General features: G+C 39.6%; 2 protein-coding genes and 1 pseudogene across 3 annotated transcripts; all 3 read left to right on the top strand.

Annotated features, from left to right (window-relative positions):
• Positions 1–20: 20 nt before the first annotated feature.
• LOC148732133 (MAM and LDL-receptor class A domain-containing protein 1-like) lies at positions 21–1,976 on the top strand. Its single transcript, XM_088756598.1, has 5 exons — positions 21–72; positions 462–715; positions 803–911; positions 1,354–1,575; positions 1,805–1,976. The coding sequence occupies exons 1-5, from the start codon at positions 21–23 to the stop codon at positions 1,948–1,950; spliced, it is 783 nt and encodes a 260-aa protein (XP_088612724.1). The 3' UTR covers positions 1,951–1,976.
• On the top strand, positions 1,976–9,269 carry LOC148732132 (apical endosomal glycoprotein-like; annotated as a pseudogene). The gene is made up of 8 exons (XR_015999875.1): positions 1,976–1,991; positions 2,667–2,792; positions 3,256–3,506; positions 3,879–3,978; positions 4,243–4,338; positions 4,688–4,923; positions 5,216–5,324; positions 9,079–9,269. The product of XR_015999875.1 is annotated as an apical endosomal glycoprotein-like (transcript).
• A 1,909-nt stretch (positions 9,270–11,178) lies between these two features.
• On the top strand, positions 11,179–22,630 carry LOC148732131 (uncharacterized). The gene is made up of 19 exons (XM_088756416.1): positions 11,179–11,284; positions 11,800–12,144; positions 12,606–12,644; positions 12,780–12,897; positions 13,054–13,125; positions 13,242–13,313; positions 13,674–13,745; positions 14,087–14,158; positions 14,293–14,364; positions 14,708–14,779; positions 15,999–16,070; positions 16,227–16,298; positions 17,031–18,076; positions 19,138–19,346; positions 19,844–20,015; positions 20,545–20,605; positions 21,081–21,273; positions 21,363–21,542; positions 21,765–22,630. The coding sequence occupies exons 2-19, from the start codon at positions 11,823–11,825 to the stop codon at positions 21,888–21,890; spliced, it is 3,042 nt and encodes a 1,013-aa protein (XP_088612542.1). The 5' UTR covers positions 11,179–11,284; positions 11,800–11,822; the 3' UTR covers positions 21,891–22,630.

Here is a 22,630-nt window from a genome sequence, read left to right as displayed (position 1 = left end):
GATGGACACACCCCGATGACATGCCCAAAAAGTGGAAATTAACCGGTGCTAAACCCTTTGTTAACTATTCAGGTTAGTTGAAAAGAGAGAGGGGAATCTCAGAGCTATACACAGGTACTGATCACGATCATTCATGATCACGTAGTTTGACAGGAGTGTTAATTTGACAAAAATGCACAAATCTGAAGAATATTGACGGCATAAATCTTTTCCAGTGCTAAAACTCCATTTGCCTGTCTTCCGTGCCCTATGAGTATGAGTCGTGGCAGAAACCTTGATAAGCTCTGGCTGCTGTGCTATTCCAGCCGCCTTGAAAATCAATTTTGTTTCTTTAACACTCTCCTGGCGAAACAATGAACATTTACACTTCCCAGGCACACTTTCCCGGGTCCTTCCAGCTTTGGCTCACTGAAAACGCGATGCGTTACTGCAACTGTACAAGATTCCTTTTTACAATACAGGTAGTTTTGCTTTTATTGATGGCCCTTACAAAGCACAACTGGACAGTCCTTTATTGCCATGGCAACCGTTCCATAGATCCGTGGGCCTGTGTCTGCGTTTCAAATACCTCATGCCTGCTAAGTCGAAGCCGACCCTCGAAGTTTATCTACGGGAGACAAATAAAGAGAATCTGTTAATATGGAATTTGACCGGAAACCACGGTGAAAGATGGTCAGCGGCTCAGGTTGCTTGGCCTGGTGCAGAAGAAATTCAGGTTAGAACTGAGAAATGGGGACGAAATGAACTCACATCACCACATTTAATCAAAGCTTGATATTTCTTATGGGGTTCTTTCTTTTAGATAATTTTTAAAGGAGAAGGCGTTCTTGAAGACGAAATTAACGTTGCATTTGATGACGTCATTATAACTACTGAGAATTGTTCACTACGACCATACTTTGCCCAACCAGGTGATTATGTTTTCATTAAAAGTAAAAGATGGCTTCAAACTAAATTAAGAACATTGTTTTTCATTATGAATTCGTGAAGCACTTTCTGTTATTTATCTTTGTTACCTGTATTTTTTCAAGCCGATGAAGTAAATGGCATTCAGTCCCCAGACGTTTGAAAGAAATAACAACTAATTAAATATTTGATTATTCTATGTGCATCTTTTTTGGATGATTCATGGCAGAAAAAGCGCTTTAGTTTCAAGCTAATGACCGCAGCAACACAATCTTAGACCTTACGGAAAGACATCCAGCTGAATGTTAACCACTAAAATAGCTGATGTATGTTGAAACTTTATATTAACTTCTGTGCTTAGGTTCAGTTTCTTTTAACAAACATTCCACTTGCCCATCAAATCCCATTTGTTCCATCGGTGATTCTTACATTTTCCGGTTGTGTTAGGTTTCAAATGTAGCGAAGATCAGTTTACCTGTGAGAACGGCGAATGTATCAAGAGGAATTTGTTGTGCGATGGCGACTTTGCCTGCAAGGATCATTCAGATGAAGAGAATTGTGAGTGTCCTTCCAGTATGTTCGCCTGTAAAGGAGGAGGATGTCTCCTAGCAACGGCCTTGTGCGACGGTAACGAAGATTGCTCTGGCGGAGATGATGAAAGCAACTGTCGTGAGTTGACTGTTTGTATTTAGTCAAATGATCATGAAGCAGAAGATATCTCTATGGTCTAGAACATGTAGACTGCTAAGGACCCTAGACTATTAGTGAAACAGCAGTTTCCCGGACTATTACGCTCAAGCGGGTCAATTAGACAGTTGACTCCCAATAAAATAGCAATTTTCCAGATTCTCGTCGTTTAGTAGTTACTAAATGCACCGATGATAATTTTTTTTGGCAGAAAATCCATGTCCCTCTAGTCATCAGTGCCTTGATGGATCGTGCATTCCCTGGTCAGACACTTGTGATCAAACACCCTTCTGCAAGGATGGAACTAACACACCATCTATATGCGGTAAGCAAGATGAGGATGTGAAGCAAGCATAAAGAAACGGTTAGCAGTTGGGTAACCATGTCTGCTAGAAAAAGTGAGGGTCTGCATGTTGTTTGCTTGTCTTGAAGAGAATGAAAAATCGTAGTAAGGGGTTCTCCGCATGTTTTGCAGGATCCCTATATCAAGATTCCCAAGGGGTTTCCCTTATCAGAAGAGATTTATATGTAATTTCAGATAGATTTCCTTATGAAGGGAGCCAGTCATTAGTGGTGACTCTCTTAATTGTGTAATTAAGTTAAACAAAAGTTTGCAAGTCAGACTTTTACGTAGCAGTGGTTTTCACGTAGCGTTTCATCTTTCTGGTTTCCAGGTTCTACCAGGTGCAATCTTAATGATTTAGCGTGTACCTCCAAAGATTCCACTGGACAAAATAGGTGCAGATCTTTCAGAGGTAGAACGATTTCAGTGTTTCTTCTATACTAATTTTCTTTTGATTAATTTGCAGACCTAGTCAGCTATTCTAATCAAACGTCTCTTTTTTTACTAACTCATAGAAGAATAACTCAAAACAATTGCTTTTTAAACAAAGTAAATGTCCAAACATGCACAAAGTGTCAAATTTTCTCAATAACTTGTTTATTTCATTTTTCCATTCTTCTGAATCATCTGGCATTTCTATAGCTATGATAATTTTTCAATGATTGTGTTTATTTGCCTGTTTGTTTTCTTTCCTGTTTTTAAGTGAATAAGTCTCTATTGGTCCTTGTAGGTAACTGTAACTTTCAAACGAGCCGTTGTGGACTAAACCCTGACAAGAATGCGTTTTTCCAGTGGACCGTGGGCTCTGGTCAAGGAACTGGGCCGAGTTACGATCACACTTCGTTCAGCAAGGATGGTAAGGCAGCCTTTGCAAAGAAATCACTTCAGTGAGGAAAGAACCAACAATGGGCTAAGCAGAAATAAAGGCTCCAAACGAATTCAATTCTATCAAAAAATGAATAACGGTTATGACTGAACAAACCAATTTAAAGTAATCTAGGACCACAATACTTTTGCTGATATCGTTCTGTGACTGGTCACGAAAACTCGTGCCACCTTATTAACCAATGAGATGCATATCTAATAACACACACGATTTGTTACCTGCGCTTAAGGCAGCATGCTTGTCTCACCTCGAGTTCTCATTAGAACCTAAGGGTATTTTCCTTCGCTTTAATTGGCTGTTGAAATCCCTTTGGGTTTGGTTTTACGACACTTTACCGGAGAGCGCTCTAAAACCCAGCCGTCTCGTTCATCAGGGTCAGAATTTGGTTCACGAAGGCAAAAAAAAAAAATAGACGCGCGATATCTTTTTGCAGGTTCTTATATCTATATTGAAGCTTCTCGAAGAAACTTTGGAGACAAGGCGAGATTCCTGAGCGACTGGATGGAACCTAATGAGACAGTTTGCGTTAAGTTCTAGTATCACATGCACGGGTCGGACATCGGTAATCTGAGTATTTACCTTAAAACTAACCAATCAGAAACGCTTGTTTGGATGGTGTCGGGAGATCAAGGAAATCGTTGACGATATGGTCAGACGGCTCTGAATAGCACCCGTTGGTATCAAGTAAGTATCAAATTTTCCGATAAATATGGGACAAATAGGCTTAAATCTTAATTTATTTAAACAATTCAGTCATACAATACGACGATAAAATCATCTAAAAATGCGTAATCCACAGTGCACCCTCCTTCAGGAGCTGCTGGCTGAACTAAAGTCTCGCTCTTTAAATGTAGATGTTTTAAATTTGAGCTCCTTTTTAGAATGGTCTGTTTTATAAGGGCATTTAAAAGAGTGCATTGTATCTTCATTTACTTAATCACATATTTTCCAAAAGCAAAAGGTTTAAAATCAGACGTGTTTCACAAAGTAATGCAAAATACGCATTTAAGCTTTGTAGACGTCAATTTTTGTTGATATCAAGATTGCTATTTTCAGTTTGTACTAGAAGGAACAGTTGGTACTGGAAGTAAAGGTGATATTGCAGTGGATGACTTCACCGTATTGGACGGAACATGTGAGAAAATCTTCAAACAAAGTATGTTTAATTTTAAGGTGATTGAAAGTGATCCAAACAGAAATAAAGGTTTCAAGACAAGTTAACTAGAATTACCACGATTTCTCGCTATTTTCCCGTCCAGTATCGTCAGTATTAGGGCCAAAATAATAATAATAATAATAAAAGTCTTTATTAAGCACTCTAAACAACAATCGTGTTTAGTTACAATGATATGAACTCAGCAAGTATAAAAAAAGCGCAATTTGCATCTATAACCTACTGCTTTTTATGCTTCGTCTCCAGCGAGTCCAGACTGCTATTTTGATGAGAGTATGTGCGATTGGTACATTCATGGAGGATGGGTTCTGAATACTTATCTGGCGGGAAAGAGAAAGCGAGGTAAGCTGCTTGATCGTCAGTTGGCAGTAACACAATGATGCTTTATCGCCGATAACGGTCGTTTGCTTTCCCTCTTCCCATAATTGCAAGAGAAAATACAGAATTTTTTAACTAAGTCTTTAAAGTGATCCAATAACCTTCGGCAAGCTTCAAAATGGCGCCGTCCTGGGACGCACTTTTTGGCATATTTGAAAACGATTTTTCCTTTACGAAGTTAGGATATTCTTTGGAATCTTAAAATGCAGTCCTCACTATGATTTCACGTATACTTTTTAATGTCGGCAACCAAATCATATGGTATCCAGAGCAGATCACTCCTTAACACGACGCCGTATTTTGTTGTCGGTAGGATACGCCTCTCTACCGGTTGGAGCATCAGAACTGCCATGTTTTCTCTCGTCTCCTATCATCAACAGCATTGCTTATGAATGGAAGTGCCTTCGTTTCTGGCGCAAAGCTTCGTTAATTGTGTTATTAAACAACACAAAGACGAACAAAACTCAACCTCTTTTTCATGCAGAAGAGGCGACCAAAATGTGGCGTTACACACAGCTTCCAATACCAGTCAACGCAACTCGAATTCAGGTAGTTAATAATCTCTTTTGCGGCCTTTTGTTAGGTCACGCCACGCAGCGTCACGCTTGTGAAGAAACGCGTGAGAGAGCGTCTAGACCACACAAAGGCTGCGAAGGAGAAAAACTCTTAACGTGGTTACGATTTAACGATGTCGTGGTGTCTTCTAAGACGGTGTTCTTAGACGGTGTTCCCAGAACTAGAGTGGGTTAAACTCGAATATTCCTTTTTTCAATAAAACCTATCTTCTCGTGGTTGTACATGCCTGAGCTTATCATGATTGCCTTTTTATAACCTACCATAGATTCATTTTGTTGGTGTCTGCAAATTCACTCATGGACCATTTCCGGCCATTGCTAATGTTTCTTTCACCAAAGAACCCTGCAAACTGATTCCTTGGAGTGCTGGTAAAGGTAAGGGTTACGCTAGATGTTACGCATTCATAGTAAACTGAACTTCGTGTCACGTTCTGTTTTTAAGTCGCAGGCATTCGCTGTGCCCATTAACCTCTCAATCCCATGACTAACTAATCAATGTGACACTATGGTGAACTCGTGGATGTGCTGTGCGGAATATGAATAAGATTAATGTAATTATACTAAAAACTCAATGATCCTATTATTCCAATTGAATAAACAGATTAAAGCCTTCAATCCCCACATAAGACTTAAATTTTCAAGAAATATGCGTCATTCATTAAGGGGAATGAATATTCAGATTTTAGGGTTAGATGGCGAAAGGAGGAAGGCCATAATATTTTGGGAACATTTGTCTCGCCCAAAGCTACATTAGAATAGAGAAACTGAAACGGTTTTCTTCTTTTCACCTCCATACTCGCATTTTTCCGAGGAGAGCCGTTGGAAATAACCTAATGGGAATGCAGGCTTATGTGGAAAGCTTTTATCAATCTTAGTTCAGTTGTTGTTTAAACCTGCTCCTGCATTTTTTTAACCTGCCAATTCATTGTTCCATCATTTTTCCATCTTAAGCAATAGCAAGTGCAAGCGTAAATTCTCTAACAGCCGAATTTTATATTACGCTAATACGATGGCGACCAAACAGCTTTTACTTCTTTCGGGCGATGTTGAAACCAACTCCGGATGGCAAAGCGTGATTGACCAAACGGGAGATTATCTGCAGGACTTCGCAAGGTCTGTGTACCAGGCATTAAACCTGAGTGTAGCACACATTACACAAACCACACATAGCACACAAACCGCCTCCCGGTTAGCTCAATGGATAGAGCGCTGGACTGTAGTGCGGGAGGTCGAGGGTTCGAGCCCCGGCCGGACCAACACTCAAGGTCTTAAAATAATTGAGAAGAATTTGCTACCTTTCTATAACATCAAGAAATGGTTAGATATTCTAGTCTTCTCGGATAGGGACGAATAAATGGAGGTCCCGTCTCCTGCAAGGTCGGGGCAGGAGACGTTAATTTCCCACACACGAGATTACTGTGTGATGGATGTCCTCCCCTGGGGTGGGATGGGTGGGTTAGGACTGCAGGTCCACATCAGCTATTACAGCTGCCAATTAATGAACCTGCTTAAACAAATAAATGAACTTCAGCTTCAACAACTTCAACATTAATATCCGCGACCTTAGGAATAAGGTCGACGAGATAAAAATATTGCTGCACGTCTGCCGTTTTGAAATTCTTGCGATTACTGAAACTCACTTGGATCGGAAAATTTCCAATCGATCGTCAACTCGAGATTGATAACTACAAGATTATCCGAAGGGACAGAGACGCTAACACCATCGGCGGTGGATGTTTATTCTACATCGCCAATCATATATGCTCAACAAGGCTAAGCTCCTTGGAAGCGAAGGACACTAAGGCTATATGGCTTAAGATTCTGGTAAACTCGTCCGTTTTCATCGTAGGAACAGTTTATAGACCACCTTCAGATTCTCTATTTAAACAATAGAGTGTTTCTGTCGATGAACTATCGGCTGAAAGTTGTCTCGCGGAAATTTGATGTTCTTAAAACAAATATTTGCCCGAGAAGCGAAGCTTCAAGGGAAAATATGCTAGTTTTAAGAACATCAAATTTCCAAGGGGCAACAATCAGACCGATAGTTCCGAGACATAAACACTCTATTGTTTTCATTCGTATGATGCACGATCCTCGCAGTAGATAGCGCTATTTATGCAATAGCGAAAATCAGACCTGAAAAAAATCAGGCCTGTACGGGACTCGAACCACTGACCTCTGCGATACTAGTGCAGCGCTCTACCAATTGAGCTAACAAGCCAACGGGGAGCAGGCCGTTAAGTTGATCAACTGCGAGGATCGTGCATCATACGTATCTAATACCGCAGTTCAAAATATATGAACTTCATATATTCATTGTATCTCATTGTTTTTATTGTTCACCACTAAATTTTCTTCCGCGCCTACAGCTTGTCACAAATGTCAATAATTCGCAACCGCACATTGGCTAAATAATACGTTATACCTGTCAGAATTGAAAAGTCACTGTTTTTCCTTTCTGCCTAACTTCGCGGCCGTCAAACTATTCAAAACTTTTCACGGATGAATACTATGAATCCAGGTATTTTCCGCGGATGGGCACTATGGGCTGATAGTGTCTCTCCACAGATGAACACTATCGCGTCACGCGATCGATTCAAACCAACAAGAACCGGAGAAAATCTAGTGGTGAACTATAATCTTTGATAGACTTCAGGTCATACTCGAGAAACTCTGGATTAAACACTGCAATGTAGTTATCATTGGCGACTTAAATTGCGATAGTACTTGTTTAACTGACGGTTCAATTTCCTCCACTTCTGGCCAAAAATGACAGGATTTGTTTATCTCACATTGACTACACGGTCGGTTATCGATGATAAACCAACTAGGGTAACTAGGGCAACAAGTGATACGTCTAATCGGATTGACCGGTAATAAGCAGCAAGCGTAACCTGATAAAGAGCACCAGAACAATCGAGCTTGGAATCTCGAACCACATGTTTGTACATGCTTCCGTCCAAACAAGGATCAAGCGACCTCCCGCCTTGTTTTCGTTGTTTTGCAACGATTTGCCTGATATAGTTGGGGATTGTGATGGTGAAATTCACATGTATGCTGATGACACTACGATTTACCCGGCTGCGTCTTCTCCTTATATGGTTGCTGTTGTCTTGAACGTTATCCTTCAGAAGTTGTATGACTGGTGCTTCCTTAACCCCCTCATACCCCACCCTTGTGAAACCGAGTATATGATTTTAATGCGTCGCTGGTTTGTTGGGCCGCTGCAACCAGTGTTATTGGGGAACAGTGTGGTCACTAAAGTTAAATCATCTAGGTGTTTAGGAGTAGAGGAGTAGAAGTTGATAGTGACCTTAATTGGAACGCTCACGTAAAAGAGTTAATACGATTAAGTCCTTTTCACAAAAGTTGAACCTTCTCAAGTCCTTATATTTCTTACCTACTACAGCGAGAGCTGAATTTTATTTCAAAGTAATTCTACCATCTGTTACCTATGGGTTGATTGTATGGGGTTCCTGCGGCAAATCGCTCTTTGATGAGCTGGAGAGAATACATGTACGTGCCGCAAAGATCATCTACGGCCTCGATTGGTACACACCAAGTGATTTTATCTTAGCCCAATGCAAGTGGCGCACTGTTAAAAATTTATACGAACATAGATTACTTATCTTGGCACATAACTGTTTCTATAACTTTTTACCCGCTCCCATTATGAAGCTGTTTACGAAATATGAGTGCATCTATAACTTGCGTAGGAAATTGACCTTTTTATTACCAAAACCAAACACTGAAGTTCTTCGCAAGTCCACCTGTTACAAAGCCGCATCTCTATGGAATTCTCTTGACAATCATACGCGTGCAATTTCAAGAAAAAGCTTATTTAAAAATTTTCTAAAACACAAAACCTCATACGCTTAGTTAAATTTATAGATGAATAATATTTTAATTGATTTTTAATTAATTGGGTTAATTTTTAAATATTCGATATTAGGTCAATTAGGTTGATTTTAAATCAAGGTTAATTAATTAAGTAGGTTAATTTATATATACACGACCATATTAGGTTAATTAGGATAATTAGGTTGATTATTAAATACACGACCACATCAGCTCCGCTGTAATTTTTATCGTGTTTAAATAAATGTTGTTGTTGTTGTTGTTGATCCAGTGTTAAATCAATTAGATGACAGTCCATGTGACATATCGCAAGACTGGTGTGGATGGAAAAGTATTCATGGCTGGAAGGGTCTCAAGAACAAGGAGCTTGACTATATCTATCAGAACGACAGTGGTGATACTGGTAATGACAAACAGGGCGGTGTTGGCGACTCTGTTCACTCCAATGGTTTTGGTGGGTAAATTTTTGATATATTACATAAAAAATTCATTCATCGTACATTTCTATAACTTTCTTCTTTGCTGTTTGGGGAAATTAAACTCATGAACTGGAAATTCAAAACTAACTTTTTAAAAGAAAATCTCAGCTACAATCGTAATGCGCTGCCAAGTCGTTTAGCGCAGGGATTTCAAAAGAAGAACCCAATTGAGTAAATGACTGTAAGATTTAGAACTGGAATCCTCAAATGTGAAACCCAAGGGCCTAAACAACTCTGACACTTGATATCCTTATTATCATGTGAGTTTGACCGTAATATTTATAGCGCATGACTTAATTAGTTTGTACATTTCTGAATTTTATTGTTCTCGGCGACACAAATACGGTTGAACCTCTCGCAAGCGACCGTCCGAAATTTCGAGTCTAGGTGATCTCTTAGGGAAGGTGGTCGCTTACCGTGTTCCATATCTCGAGTAATTTTCATATGGTGACCGGACACTTTCCGGCAAAAAAAAAAAAAAAAAAAGAACTTATGATCTATGGCGATTATTTTGTATCTCACATATTATTTAATACAGCGCGTTTGGGACAATTCTCGTTAAATAAACTTGGTTGGTTTGTTATTCTAAGGGGTGCTGTCTAAATTTCTGTGGAACCGAACACAAGCAAAATTTCACGCGGTAAAGCCATTTCGGGAAGCACTTCAGGTGGCTCTACTTTAACAACATATGTTGAAACAATTTTCAGTTTCCGCTTGTGAGAGAAAAACGGATTGTCTGTCAAGTGGTCTCCTACGGGAGGTTGAGAATCTCTAAGAGAGGTCGATCACGAGAGGTGGTCACTTACGAGAGGTTCCATTTATTGGGATCGAACTTGGAAACTTTTTGTATTTTGAAAAAGTGGTCGCTAACGAGAGGTGTTCATTAACGAGAGGCAGTCGCAAAGGAAGGTCCGACTCTAATTTTGTTTCAGCGCGCAAGCTTCCGAGCACATTCAGGAAAAAGGTTTCCCGTAATCCTCATACTTCCCCTCTGAAATGAAAATTTATTAAATGGAGGTTAAAAATGGATCTGTCTTGTCACTGCATCCTCTATCAAAGTCTCAGCTGTATATGGTTTGCTATATAATTAACAGGAAATTTTTTTGTCGTGGACACCAACGTCAGCCACTTTACCCAGTTGGCTGTTCTCATGAGTCCGCTATACAATAGATCACATGACTGGCCTAGTGAGTGCCTAAAGTTTCGTTACATGTTCCGGGGACCTGGGAAGAAGACACTTACAATTTACCAGAAGACAAAATCCTACCGTAAAATTCCAATCTGGATTTCAGGAAGCAACACCGGCAAGAACTGGCTTTACGGACAAGTTCCTTTGAATTCTCTTTCTGAGTTTCAGGCAAGTGTCTCGGGATATTATGTTAGAAGCAAATTCTGCTCAGAAGGGATAAATGTTTGTGTTCGCGGTATAAAAAAAAAAAAAAGGGTTTCCAGGTTTTAAGCATAGAAAAGTATTAGAAAAACTTAACCAGTTGCTCATTACCCGCAGCTTTCCATTGTATTTTACTTCGAATAAAGCTTTCCAACAGGGCCCAGTTTTTCAAAGAGCGGATAACACTATCCAACGGATAAATCGCTATCCAGCGGATAAGCGTTAACAAAATGGACTGCGCTATCCACCGGATAGAGATTTTATCTAGCGAATAGCATTATCTATCCTTCGAACAACCGGAGCCAGAACGATAGTTCTCCTCAAAAAACAATTCCGTAGCGTGGCGTAAAGTTCTTTGTTTATGCAATTTTCTCCATTTTCATGTCCACTTATATTAGCTTTTCGGGGATGACGAGTTACAGTGATCGACCATTAATATGAGTTTTTTTTGTTACATATTTTTCTTCCTTTTTTTTCTATCGTCTGATACAATAAACAGGTGCTAATAGAAGGAAAAACAGAGACAAGGGAAGACTTGATAGCATTGGCAGGATTGTACATTGAGGAGGGAAACCTTTGCCAACACAAACCCTTATCAGCTAAACAAGGTATGGTTTAAGTAGAAACATTCCTTAAGTGCACTAAACCGCATTCACATTGTGGAGAAAGCTTTTGGAAAGGGATGAAAATTACACTCTTGAAAAATTGCACAAACTGACAAATTAACAAAAGCGCCACTTTCCATCTTTGCCTTATCGACTTTTCGGAGGATAAAAGAGAACTAACGGACGTCGCCTTTTACAAAATTGACACAAATTGACAAGAGCATCACCTTCCATCTTTGCCATATCGACTTTTTGAAGGATAAATTACCTCCCTTCAGCGGTTTCTTAGTTTGATTCACGAACCTAGCATCACAGATTGGTTGAATGTAGCGTTGGTCCTCCTCTTCGCTTCGCAATCGCACGTTTAAACAAAATATGTTCAATTTTTTCTTGAATGTGGAAGGGGTTTTCAATAACTACCTGATTGGCCACAATATTTACAGACTGTCCTTTTGTTATAAGAAACATACCAGCTCCATTTTGTCTCATCAACTAACAGTTCTTTCATCCTGTTTCAGCCTGTAACGAAAGACTGACTAACATGTCGGGATATTTCTTCTCTCCTTTATATCCGGGACATTCTCCTGATGACATTCTTTGCAGGTGGCTCATAACCGTCCCACAACGTCATATAATCCACTTGAAGTTCCAAGAATTCAGACTCAGAGAACACCCCACATGCGATAAATGTTTTGTGGAAGTTTTTGATGGTAGCGAAAAAATTGGACCCTCGTTGGGCAAATTCTGCGGCTTTCTGTTTCCTCCAGTTTTCTTATCTTCGTCGAATCATTTAACAGTTTTTCTGAGCTGTCACGGAAATTTACCTGTGGCCAGATTAAAGGCCTTGTATCATTCTGTTTCAGGTAAATGAAAATCACAAAGTTTATTGCGTTTTTGTCATGATTCCTTTTTTCTTTCTGCTTTATTGTTCAGCACTTAAGGTGTGGTCTCCATGCTGGAGATAGGGCTCATTTATGGGTGAAAGAAGGCTGTTAAGAAATCCCCTAGGGTGTCAAATACGATTCATTATTTTGTATTTAGAAAATTTGCCCAAATCTAATGAATGCCATCCATGATATACCTTTCTTTGGTTGAAAAAAATGCGAAATACCAAAGAAAACCAATTCAGGATTTTTGAATATAAGTATATTCTGTTCTGAGTGCATTTAAAAGAGACGAGTCTTTTATTATGCATTAAATTTCTGATCAAGGTTACCAGTAGTACTCCATTCACAGTATTCTTGACTAACTTCTTTGAGCCCTTTTATTTCTTTCCAGTACTCTTTTATGGGGGTATATAAAAGCTCTTCTTTTCTTTTTCCAGCCAAGGACAATGACGAACCATCCTGTTCACGTCGGCAAAGTAAACAATCTTTGGGTCTCGTGCTCTAATTTTATGCTTCTGATTTACTGTTTGCGCGTTTTCCTATCATCCCAGATTTGGACGTTAGTTGTCAGCTTTAGTCTGAATGATAGTATTGTTTTCTCTTGTTTTTAGGTTGTCCATCGAGCTGCAAATGTGAAGATTTCGGTGAAGGCAAAGACAAAGGGATTCTTGTAACTGGAGTAGACTTGCTCAGTATTCCATCTAGTCTCCCCCCTAATACTCGAGCTGTGTAAGCCATGAAAAACTTAATAGTTTTGTTGTTTTTCAACTTCATCATTGACATATCCACATTGTTTTCCTTTTCTTTGTTAGCTAGCTGCTCTGTTGGTTTGTGATGATTAGAATTTCTATTCTTGTTTATTGCAAGTTTAATATTTCTTTCAAGGTTTTTCCAGAAAAATCGGATACGTCAGTTACAAGAAAAGGCCTTTGCAAATCTCGACAAGCTAGAATATATGTGAGTGAACTTTACATTTGTTGATTAAAAGAATTAAAAATCTGCATCAAGATTTCTGCTATAGAGTTAGGTGAACTGGCTGGGGAACTTAACGAGCTGATTACTTTTTTTTCTAGAGACATGAGCTTCAATATTCTGCTTCGCCTCAGAGAAAACTGCTTTCAAAATGTCTCATCCGTCAAAACTATGTTAGTATGCATCACGACATTTTAAGGGTAATTTTTTTTGCCGAGTGAGTTGTTTTTTCATTTAAACACTGCAGTCCTCGATTGGGAAAACCGCATAATACGGTCTTTTTTGTCTTTACACTTGCATAAACCAAGAAAATAAGGTGGAGATGCTGTGATCTGATATCCAAGAGGGTTTTAAAAGCTGCTATCCCATTTCAGATCCAAATGGTAACATCTGGGCACATTTGCTTGCCCAATGGTGACAAAAGCGAAACCCTCTACGGTCGTGTATATCTATTTAGCTGTCAGAAGAGAGTCGCTTTAAGGCTGTTATCAGTTATATGTTCATTAAATTTAACGCTGTACTTTTTGTTCCAGGAGACTGAACTTCAACTTCTTACAATCCCTTCCCAACGGAGTCTTTCTTGAACTTCCTAAATTACGCGTTCTGTAAGTATTTGGGTACCTTAAAGGCCGACCCTCATCACAGGTTTGTCACCATGGATCGATTTTAATCAAAGGCGGGAAGTCATAGTGGGTGTAGTTGAACGATTTTCCATTGAGCTCGATATAGTGTAAACGACTGACGCTTGCATACTTGTTCTTATTACGCATCCTATTCTCTAAAATGGCGGCGCAAATTTACCCGAGCAATCACAGAGTTTATACATCGACAACTCGCACTCCTTTCAACACGACTAAAAGCCGAGTGTCCTTGATTGGGTCATCAGACTTCATTCCACTTCATTTTACACAATTTAAACTCAGTGAAATTTATTGATTTACTTCAGAGATTTAGGGAAAAACCGTCTTCGCAAAGTAGTAAAAGGAATGTTGGATGGACTTTTTAGAATAAAGGTTTTGTAAGTATTAACTTCTAAACTACAAGTGACCCAATTAAATTTGCAATAGTCTATTTCTCATGTGAAGCTTTCAAAATATCTTCAACAACCTTAAGTGGAGATGGCCTAAATTAAAATTTCATATTTGCTCTCAGAGGCTTGCGTTCAAACCAGATTGAGAGAGTGGAATATGGTGTTTTTGAAAACAAAAGCACCATGACCCATCTGTAAGTATTGTTATCCTTCATATATTTTAGGTAGTGTTTCCCGTGACTTAATTTGAAATAAATATAGACTGTTTGTGATGTGTCGAAATCCTTATTAAGTAATTTTAGGGGTCCGTGTACAGATTAATGGGGTTTAGTTTTTGTCCGTTGTGACACTCTGAAGACCCTATGAAGACTTCTGAAATGGAATTATTTTTAGAACAAGATTGGAAATTAGAAAGTTTCGTGGAATTGTTTATAGATCAAGATTGGAAATTCGAAATTTTCGTGGGTTTTCTTTTCCTTATTTTTCGATTAGGTTATGTATTATGGTTTAATTTTTTGATTGGCCATGTGCAATTAGGTATCTTCAGGATAACAAGCTCAAAACATTACCAGACAGCCTGTTTGAAGATCTTTCAAAGCTGAAAGTGTTGTAAGTATGGCAATCCAAAAATTGGTCATCATTAGAGAAAGAAACAAACAGTTGTGAAAACTAAGAATAATTGGTTGCCCACTGGGGCCCGTTTCTCGAAAGTCCATGTACTTACTGCTCTCGAAATTCTTTTCGCTATGTTTACATTCAACATCGTGATATCATAAGTTTTGAAATTCAAACAGTGAAATAATCAGAAAAAGAAATAGAATTGATTGTCTTTTCATCCAACATCTACACTACTGTTACCTTGATTCATGGTATACAATAGGGCTCTAAGCCCATAAAGTTACTGGTACTTCCTATATTTCCACGTATGGTAGTTGAAAAGAGCTTTGGGTTGCATCAAACGAACATCCTTCAGCTGGATGTTATCTAAATCTTTTCTCCTGCGTACTTGATTTTACATGAATATTGACAGAGACAGTTTTACATAAGTCACATCAGGAAGTAAAACGTTAGGTGGTGTAACCATTTGACTTGAGGGTGACAAGCATCTACTTTCTTCTCACAATCTTGATATCACCCCTGAATCACACATTAAGGTCAGGAGAACAAAGGAAAATTATCACAAACCAAGGAAGCTCTTGATTGTTAGCCAAATTCTTGTTGTCAATCACAGAAGAAAAGTATAGAGAAGAGTATAGAAAATATGCATACGGATGTTAGGATATAAATGGTCACACGATGATAAAACCAGCATTTTATTTTTTTGTCACTGTTTGAATGATAAGGTATCAATGGAAATAACATAGCTAGCCGATTAATTTTGTGGTCTTAGTCACCTTGAATGCCTGGAGGCTCTACACATTTTTGTTGTGTACAGTGTACTTCAGATACAATGAAACATATGAAGTTCATATATTTGAACTGCGGTATTAGATACATATGATGCACGATCCTCGCAGTAGATAGCGCTATTTAAGCAATTGCTATTTAAGCAATAACAAGGCTTGTTAGCTCAATTGGTAGAGCGCTGCACTAGTATCGCAGAGGTCAGTGGTTCGAATCCCGTACAGGCCTGATGTTTTTCAGGTCTGATTTTCGCTATTGCTTAAATAGCGCTATCTACTGCGAGGATCGTGCATCATATGTAACAGTGTACTTCGTTTCTCGAAATGGCCCATTAAGATAGAAAATTCAAGGACCATTCAGATCCTCCACAAAACCTTTGAATTATCAATCTTATGACAGAAGTAATTTCCCTTTTTTTCCTCAGAGATTTGAGTGGGAACGAGCTAACAGCGGTGACGAAGGGAACTTTCAAAGGACTCAAATCACTGGAATATTTGTGAGTAGAGTGTTTGTTGATCGCTATATGTCGATAACAAAAACTTAAGTAAAAAAATTCCTAGGTGGTAAGCTTGACAGCTGCCTTAAATCAAATCTTAGATTTGAAAAATAATAGTTCGTCAATACGTAAATTATTTTTTATCCATTGGTACAGGTATCTAAACAAAAACAAGCTATCTGATGTACCTTCCGATGCATTTAGTGAACTAGAAAACTTGAAGTATTTGTGAGTATCTGTCAATGAACATTCTCCTCTTGTTGGCCTTCGAAATTGCTCTATTTCACAAAGCGCTTTCCAATTTCGCCCAATCAGATTTAGAAGTACGGGGAGGCGGCGTGGCTGAGTGGTTAGGGTGCTGGACTTGTAATCTGGTGTCCCAGGCTCAAATCCTCCACCCTGCTACTCACTGGATTTGTGCTCGGTTGCTCCTAGTTCAATTCCTCGGCTGCGCTCTGTAATTAGCCCCACTGGTCTGCCTCCTACCATTGAGGATTTTTAAGCAGTTAGTTAGTTGACATTGTGGCTGGCAAGCCCCTAAAGGGGTGCTTCAATTTACGTATTCATTTACTTACTATTTTAAGTACCATATTAGATGGTTTTTGACCTTCCTAATGAAACAAAATTTTGCCCTAAATAATATAAACAAGTAATCGCATGTTTCGTCGTAAGGTTAAAAATTATCATCACTCTTAAAAACATGAGTGATATTACTCCTTACTTTTACAAGCCCATACAAAACTTTACGAACACACTTCAACCGGCATCAAGTACGGAAAATTATCGTGCATTTCATTGGTTGAGAGGGTGTACGGATTAATTTGAACCAATCAATAAGCAACGAGAAGCAAAACAACTGCATTCCCTTACTACTTTCGACATTTGAATAAAAACTTCTCCTCGGGAGGAGTGAGGTAAAATTGTCAATCGTGCCTATTATGAGGTATTTCTTTTACACAGGAAACTCGACCGATTTATCTTCTGCTGCTACGCCATAAAGTCAATCGAAGGAGTTAACTGCGATGCTCCAATGAACGAGTTTTCGAGCTGTGACGACCTCATGAAAAACGAAACTGTTCAGGTCTGTATCTGGATTCTGGGAATACTTGCGCTCCTTGGCAACGTCCTCGTCATAATATGGCGTGCCTTTGATAAAGAAGAAAGCAGGGTTCAGTCTTGTCTGCTGACCAATCTGGCCGTAGCTGATCTGTTTATGGGCGTCTATTTATTAACGATCGCCATCATGGACTCAAGATGGCGAGGGGAATACTTTAAGCATGACATTAAATGGAGATCTAGCATCGGCTGTCAAGTCGTTGGAGCTCTTTCGATGCTCTCTAGTGAAGTTTCTGTCCTGATTCTCACCATCATCACCATCGACCGACTTATCTGTATCGTCTTCCCATTCAAGTTCAAGCGCCTTACTTACAAAGCGGCCGTTTTCGCCTGCATAGGTGTATGGATGTGTGGCATAGTCATATCTGTGATGCCTATCACTGGAATAAGCTACTTTTACGATGAAAGAGGGGATTTCGGTTTCTATAGTCGCTCTGCCGTCTGCCTTCCGCTTCAGCTTTCTGAGGGCACACCGACTGGCTGGGAATACTCCGCGTCATTCTTTGTGGGCTTGAACTTCATTTCTTTCGCCTTTATCCTCGTGGCGTATATCTCAATATTTTGGACGGTAAAGCGTGCTGCACGTGCAGCGCGATCGACGAATTTCAAAAAGGAATCCGAGATGGCTAAGAGGCTAGCCTTCATCGTGATGACAGACTTTTGCTGCTGGATGCCCATCATAACAATCAGTGTTTTATCGCTAACTGGGAATTTTGAGGATCCAAACAAAATCGCCTACGTGTGGATTGCAGTGTTTGTTCTTCCTATCAACTCCTCCATAAATCCAATCCTGTACACTTTTTCCACCCAACGAGCAAAGCAAAGCTTAACCAAAAAGGGAAAACATGTCACTAATATTGTAATGAAGACATTGAACAAGCGAATGCCAGGTGAGTAATGACAGTTATCGGTGAACTGATTGCATTTAATTGGAGGGGATGGGCTAATGACGAATAAAGGAATAAGGAAAGCACTTTCTGTTCCTTATTTTTCTACTGGGACTTTTGGTCCCTGTTATTTTTGCACCCTCCCCCCCCTCCTCACCCTCTCCACCCAGAGCATGACACAGTTATTATCAGCTTTGGAGTCCCTCTCAGAAATATTGGGGACCAGAAGCATGTAGAACGAGAGCAACGAGGAAACCGTCCGTAATGATTTCGTGGGTGGCTAGATGCCTTTGGACCTCATCTTCTGCATAATTTTTAAGTTAAAATTGAACACCCTTGCATTCCACAAAAAGACGTAAATGATTCGCCGTTCTCAGACCACATAAAGTTTGGCGATTTCATGTTGTTTTTAGCAGAGTATGGCCAATGGTATGGTTTGCTTGAGGTCCCTGCCAAGGTCTTGGGGGGCAGTAACTCACGAAAAGGTGAATTTCCAGAAACAGATCCAGGGGGAGGGTCCGAGGGGTCCGGACCTCCCTATCAGACCTGGCGCTTAAAACTTTGAGACTGAAATTCTTACATCGACCGGATCGCATATCATATTTTAATATTTTTATCTGATTTTTTTAATTAATGAATCCAAGTAAACGGTAAGCGGCCAAGGAATTATAACGTGCAACCGCGACTGGTGGGAGGGGGTGTGAGGTGTGGGGGAGAAGTAATTTGCCTCAAAAGAGTCCAACAGTCCTTTCTGAACCAAAGTTTGGACCCCCCCAATCAAAAATTCCTGGATCCGCCCCTGATCTCCCCTTTAAGAACCTTTCAAAAGGGCACTTTGAAGAGAACTACTTCCAAGGAGTACGTTCGATATCTTATGGAAAAATACAAGTCAAGCAACGCATATTTTCTAAAATTGAAGATAAATCTCGAATGCAATCAAATTCGAGATGTGAAAAAACTTGTCTTAAACGAGGAATACTTCTTCAGTGCTGTGTGAGAGTAAGTCCTTGTATTTCTGTGGCAGTCTAACGTGTATTTGCATTATTTATTTTTATTCATCTAAGGTCGGAGGCAGGCAGTGGATTTGATGAAAACATCCCATGATGCCACCCTGATCGCCGATATCATCGCTTTCCCACGTCCCTTGCCTTCACCAGGACAGCATGAACGAGACAATAGTGAACACAATAGTGAACACATGATGCACTCTAAACTGAAGCTGATTGAGGAAGTGAATATTCTAAAAGACGACACCGCTGGAAAACCTGCCATTGTAAGTGTGTGAAATAATGTTTACCAAAAGACCAAATCCTGAATATCGTTGGGGAAAGATTTATGGAGCTATGCAAGTACATATGACATGCTACCTAAGGTGCGATCACTCTCAATGTTGCTCATCGGTCAGAGTATATTACCAGTCTGTGGAAAGTCGAATATTTCATCTCAGTTAGGATCTCAGACTTGGCTTTTATCTGAGTTAGTCACTGACTGTCTGAACAATTTGGCTGGGGATATAGTGTTCAAAGCATGCATTGGACTGAACACCAACTGGAGAAGCTAAGTTCGAGCCCTGCCTAAGTCATTGCATCGTGTTCTTGGCCAGGACATTTGACGATCATGAGCAACTGATTTACACTTAGGAGTATAAATTAATACCAGCGAACCAACAGACTCACTCGACTTAAAGACTTGTTGGATGGGAGGGGAGGGAAGGGAGGGCCATTAGGCTGGTATGGGTTTAACCTTCGCAATGAATCTTTGCTATTACAGGGTTATGCTGTAGCTTGGTCTGAGGGAGGAGACATTTCAAGCATGGTGTTATTGAAATACTTTACCACAGAATGCAAAGAAGACTGGATTCGAGAAGTTGATGTGGCAAAGAGCCTGTGTAGTGAGAGAAAAGAATTTCCTCTTCTTCTCAATTATCGTTGGCATTCCACAGGCAAGTGAATAAAAGCTCCTTGTGTTTTGTCCTCTGAACGGAATCATATACTACTAGTATGATTTGCTGTTAAACGAAAAGTTAACGAGTATCGAAATTGCCGAAGGAATTAGAAACACTTTCCTACTGTTTTTAAGTATTTTAATATCCTGCTGTGCAGATATGATTGATTGCTGCTAAATATTCTTACATGAATATAAGGCAGAAGCGCTTTGACCCCGGGTCACCCTGAGGGATTTTGAAAATTACTTGATAGGAAAAAAAATAATTCCCACGTGATCCAGAATAGATGCACTCAAAATGAGTTCAAATTTTTTAAGTAGCTAATTTTACCTTCTTGCCGTTGTTGTCATCAAAATTTTTCAGCTAACAAAGTATTTGAGCCTTTCAATGAAACCTTTTTGCAAATATGCAGGCCTGGGTTCTTGAATGAGTTTGTCAAGTCATCTAGTATTTTTATTAAGTCATTTTGCTTTCTTCTAATGAATTCCTTCTTTGCTCAAGTATTGTTTCTATTTTTCCCTTGCAGCCCGTGACCACGATATTGATCACGGGAAAGTGAAGATTCGCGAGTTACAATCGAACAGTCTGTATGTAACAGCTTTCATGTTAAAAGACAATTAAAAATTATCATAGAAATTCATCACAGGAACATTTGAGCGAGGCCAAAACATCAAGGAGCTCGAACAAAATTAAACTTCAATGGTTTGACGTGTTAGACGCGTTAACGAAGCCGTGATTGGCTTTAGTTTTGTATCTGATTGGTTGAGAAGGCGACGCGAGCTTTTAAGACTATCACAGGGCAAAGTAAGCCAAGCCTGATGCAGAAGCAGTCTAAATTTTGAGCCCTGAAAAAGACATTCGAAACATGAAATGACCTGACCTGACCTAATAAATTGATCAGCCTTTCCCGGCCATTACAAGTCTTTTCCTGTTCAAAAAGCAACTATTGTGTTTTTACTTTCCCACCATACTCGTAGGACAGTGAAAGAAGGAACAGAAAGTAGTCGTAACTGGGCTTGTTGTATGTGATGATTTCCAAAATATATGCCCCTTTTGTTTCAGATTGATTTGCTACAATTTTGTGTCGAGTTCAACATTGCAAGATTTTCTTAGCGGCGAGGGAACTGTCCTTAATTTTGATGCGGTTTGTGCTATAGCCTGTGACGTCATCAGCGCTATAGAACGACTACAGGAACTTGGGATGGTGCATAACAACGTCACAACAAGCAACATTTTGATTGCGCAATCCTTAAGGGTAAATAAACTTTCCATCTTTTTGCGAAATCGTATTAGATGCTAATTAGAATCGCTCGGTCAAAAGTACATATTATCGATTATTTTCAGCTTCCTCCCGTGAGAGCGGTCTTGGGAGGATTGTCTCGAGTGTCCAAGAAGAGTAAGCCTAGTTCGTTTACAAACTGGGGAGCTTATAGGCAGATTTGTCATGGCAACGATATTGAGCAGTTTGGACAGTTGATAGCCACTCTATTAGGACACTGTCATGGGTCCAGTGAATACGCCCAGGTAGGGTTATTACTAGTGACAGATTGATAACCAGCCACTGATCAGGAAATGAGCCCACAATCCTCCCGGTAATGTCTGGTATTGGATGGCAAGACATGGCCTGATTCAAAGCCATTAAATAGGCACGAAGAGAATGACCATTATATCGATGTTTTCTGTTTCTTCAAAACGAATTGAAAGAGGCAGCTTTTCTCTCCTTACTAAATTTGACTTTTTTTTCAGCTTCATGAAATCATGAACCTGTGTTTTGAGGAAACAGCCGAAAATAACAGACCTAAGGCGTCTAACATCCGCGAGTTGCTGGAGGAGATTCAGCATCGAGTTGAAGTCCGGGAGACATATTTATAAATGGAAAAAAGCCTGCCACAGTATTATTTTACTGAATGCAACTCTTATCTCTAGATGGACAATTTTTGAAGTACTTCATTGTAAACCGTATTTACTGACTCTACTCTGTGTTCATTAGATCAAAGCTGATTTTAAGAAGCTATCCATCTAATATGGAGTCCTTCCTTGCCATGCACTCTAATATATAGATTTAGCCGAGCCTAAAAGCGGAGCTCCCAAGTTCGTAATATTAATGATAACATAAAAGATGTGCATTTCCCAAGACTCGCCTGAGTCACCCCTCCCTTACGTACGCTCGGTCAGTCACGTGACAACCAAAAGGTTGATCATATTCCATGGGTATGGGGCTCTGCACCACGTGCGCTTCGCGCGTGTGGGAGCCCCGGTTTGCGCGATTCTGAAAATAAGCTTGCTATTCCGGCGTGCCACGCACTAACTATTATAAACTATAGTGGTGGAGTCCTCTGGAACAGCCTACCCTCAGCTGCTAGGCAAGCAACATCTCTGGCTAATTTCCGACGATTGTTAATTAATTCCGAAACGGCATTCATGTAAAACAGGCTTTAAGTTAATTTAGCTTCTGTAATAGTTAGTAATATTTTAAATTAGACTAATATACATAGTTTATACATAGTATAAGTAGTTCTTCGTAATTAGTTGTAGCTTTCATATTAAACTGTTAATCCCTGATGTGTTTTACCGCGTTTAAATAAAGATGATGATGATAATGATGATGGTGA

Source organism: Stylophora pistillata, chromosome 4 (assembly GCF_964205215.1).
Source record: "Stylophora pistillata chromosome 4, jaStyPist1.2, whole genome shotgun sequence".
NCBI lineage: Eukaryota > Metazoa > Cnidaria > Anthozoa > Scleractinia > Pocilloporidae > Stylophora > Stylophora pistillata.
This window is presented reverse-complemented; position numbering and strand designations above follow the sequence as displayed.

What these genes read in the sequence shown, in the direction of transcription:
- LOC148732133 (XM_088756598.1), top strand. Translation starts at nt 21, where the DNA reads ATGCCCAAAAAGTGGAAATTAACCGGTGCTAAACCCTTTGTTAACTAT. An exon ending in CTGGTGCAGAAGAAATTCAG is followed by an intron (nt 716 to 802) that starts GTTAGAACTGAG and finishes TCTTTCTTTTAG; the next exon opens with ATAATTTTTAAAGGAGAAGG. An exon ending in AGATGATGAAAGCAACTGTC is followed by an intron (nt 1,576 to 1,804) that starts GTGAGTTGACTG and finishes TTTTTTTGGCAG; the next exon opens with AAAATCCATGTCCCTCTAGT.
- LOC148732131 (XM_088756416.1), top strand. Translation starts at nt 11,823, where the DNA reads ATGTCGGGATATTTCTTCTCTCCTTTATATCCGGGACATTCTCCTGAT. An exon ending in ATCCTGTTCACGTCGGCAAA is followed by an intron (nt 12,645 to 12,779) that starts GTAAACAATCTT and finishes TCTTGTTTTTAG; the next exon opens with GTTGTCCATCGAGCTGCAAA. An exon ending in GAGTTACAATCGAACAGTCT is followed by an intron (nt 20,606 to 21,080) that starts GTATGTAACAGC and finishes CTTTTGTTTCAG; the next exon opens with ATTGATTTGCTACAATTTTG.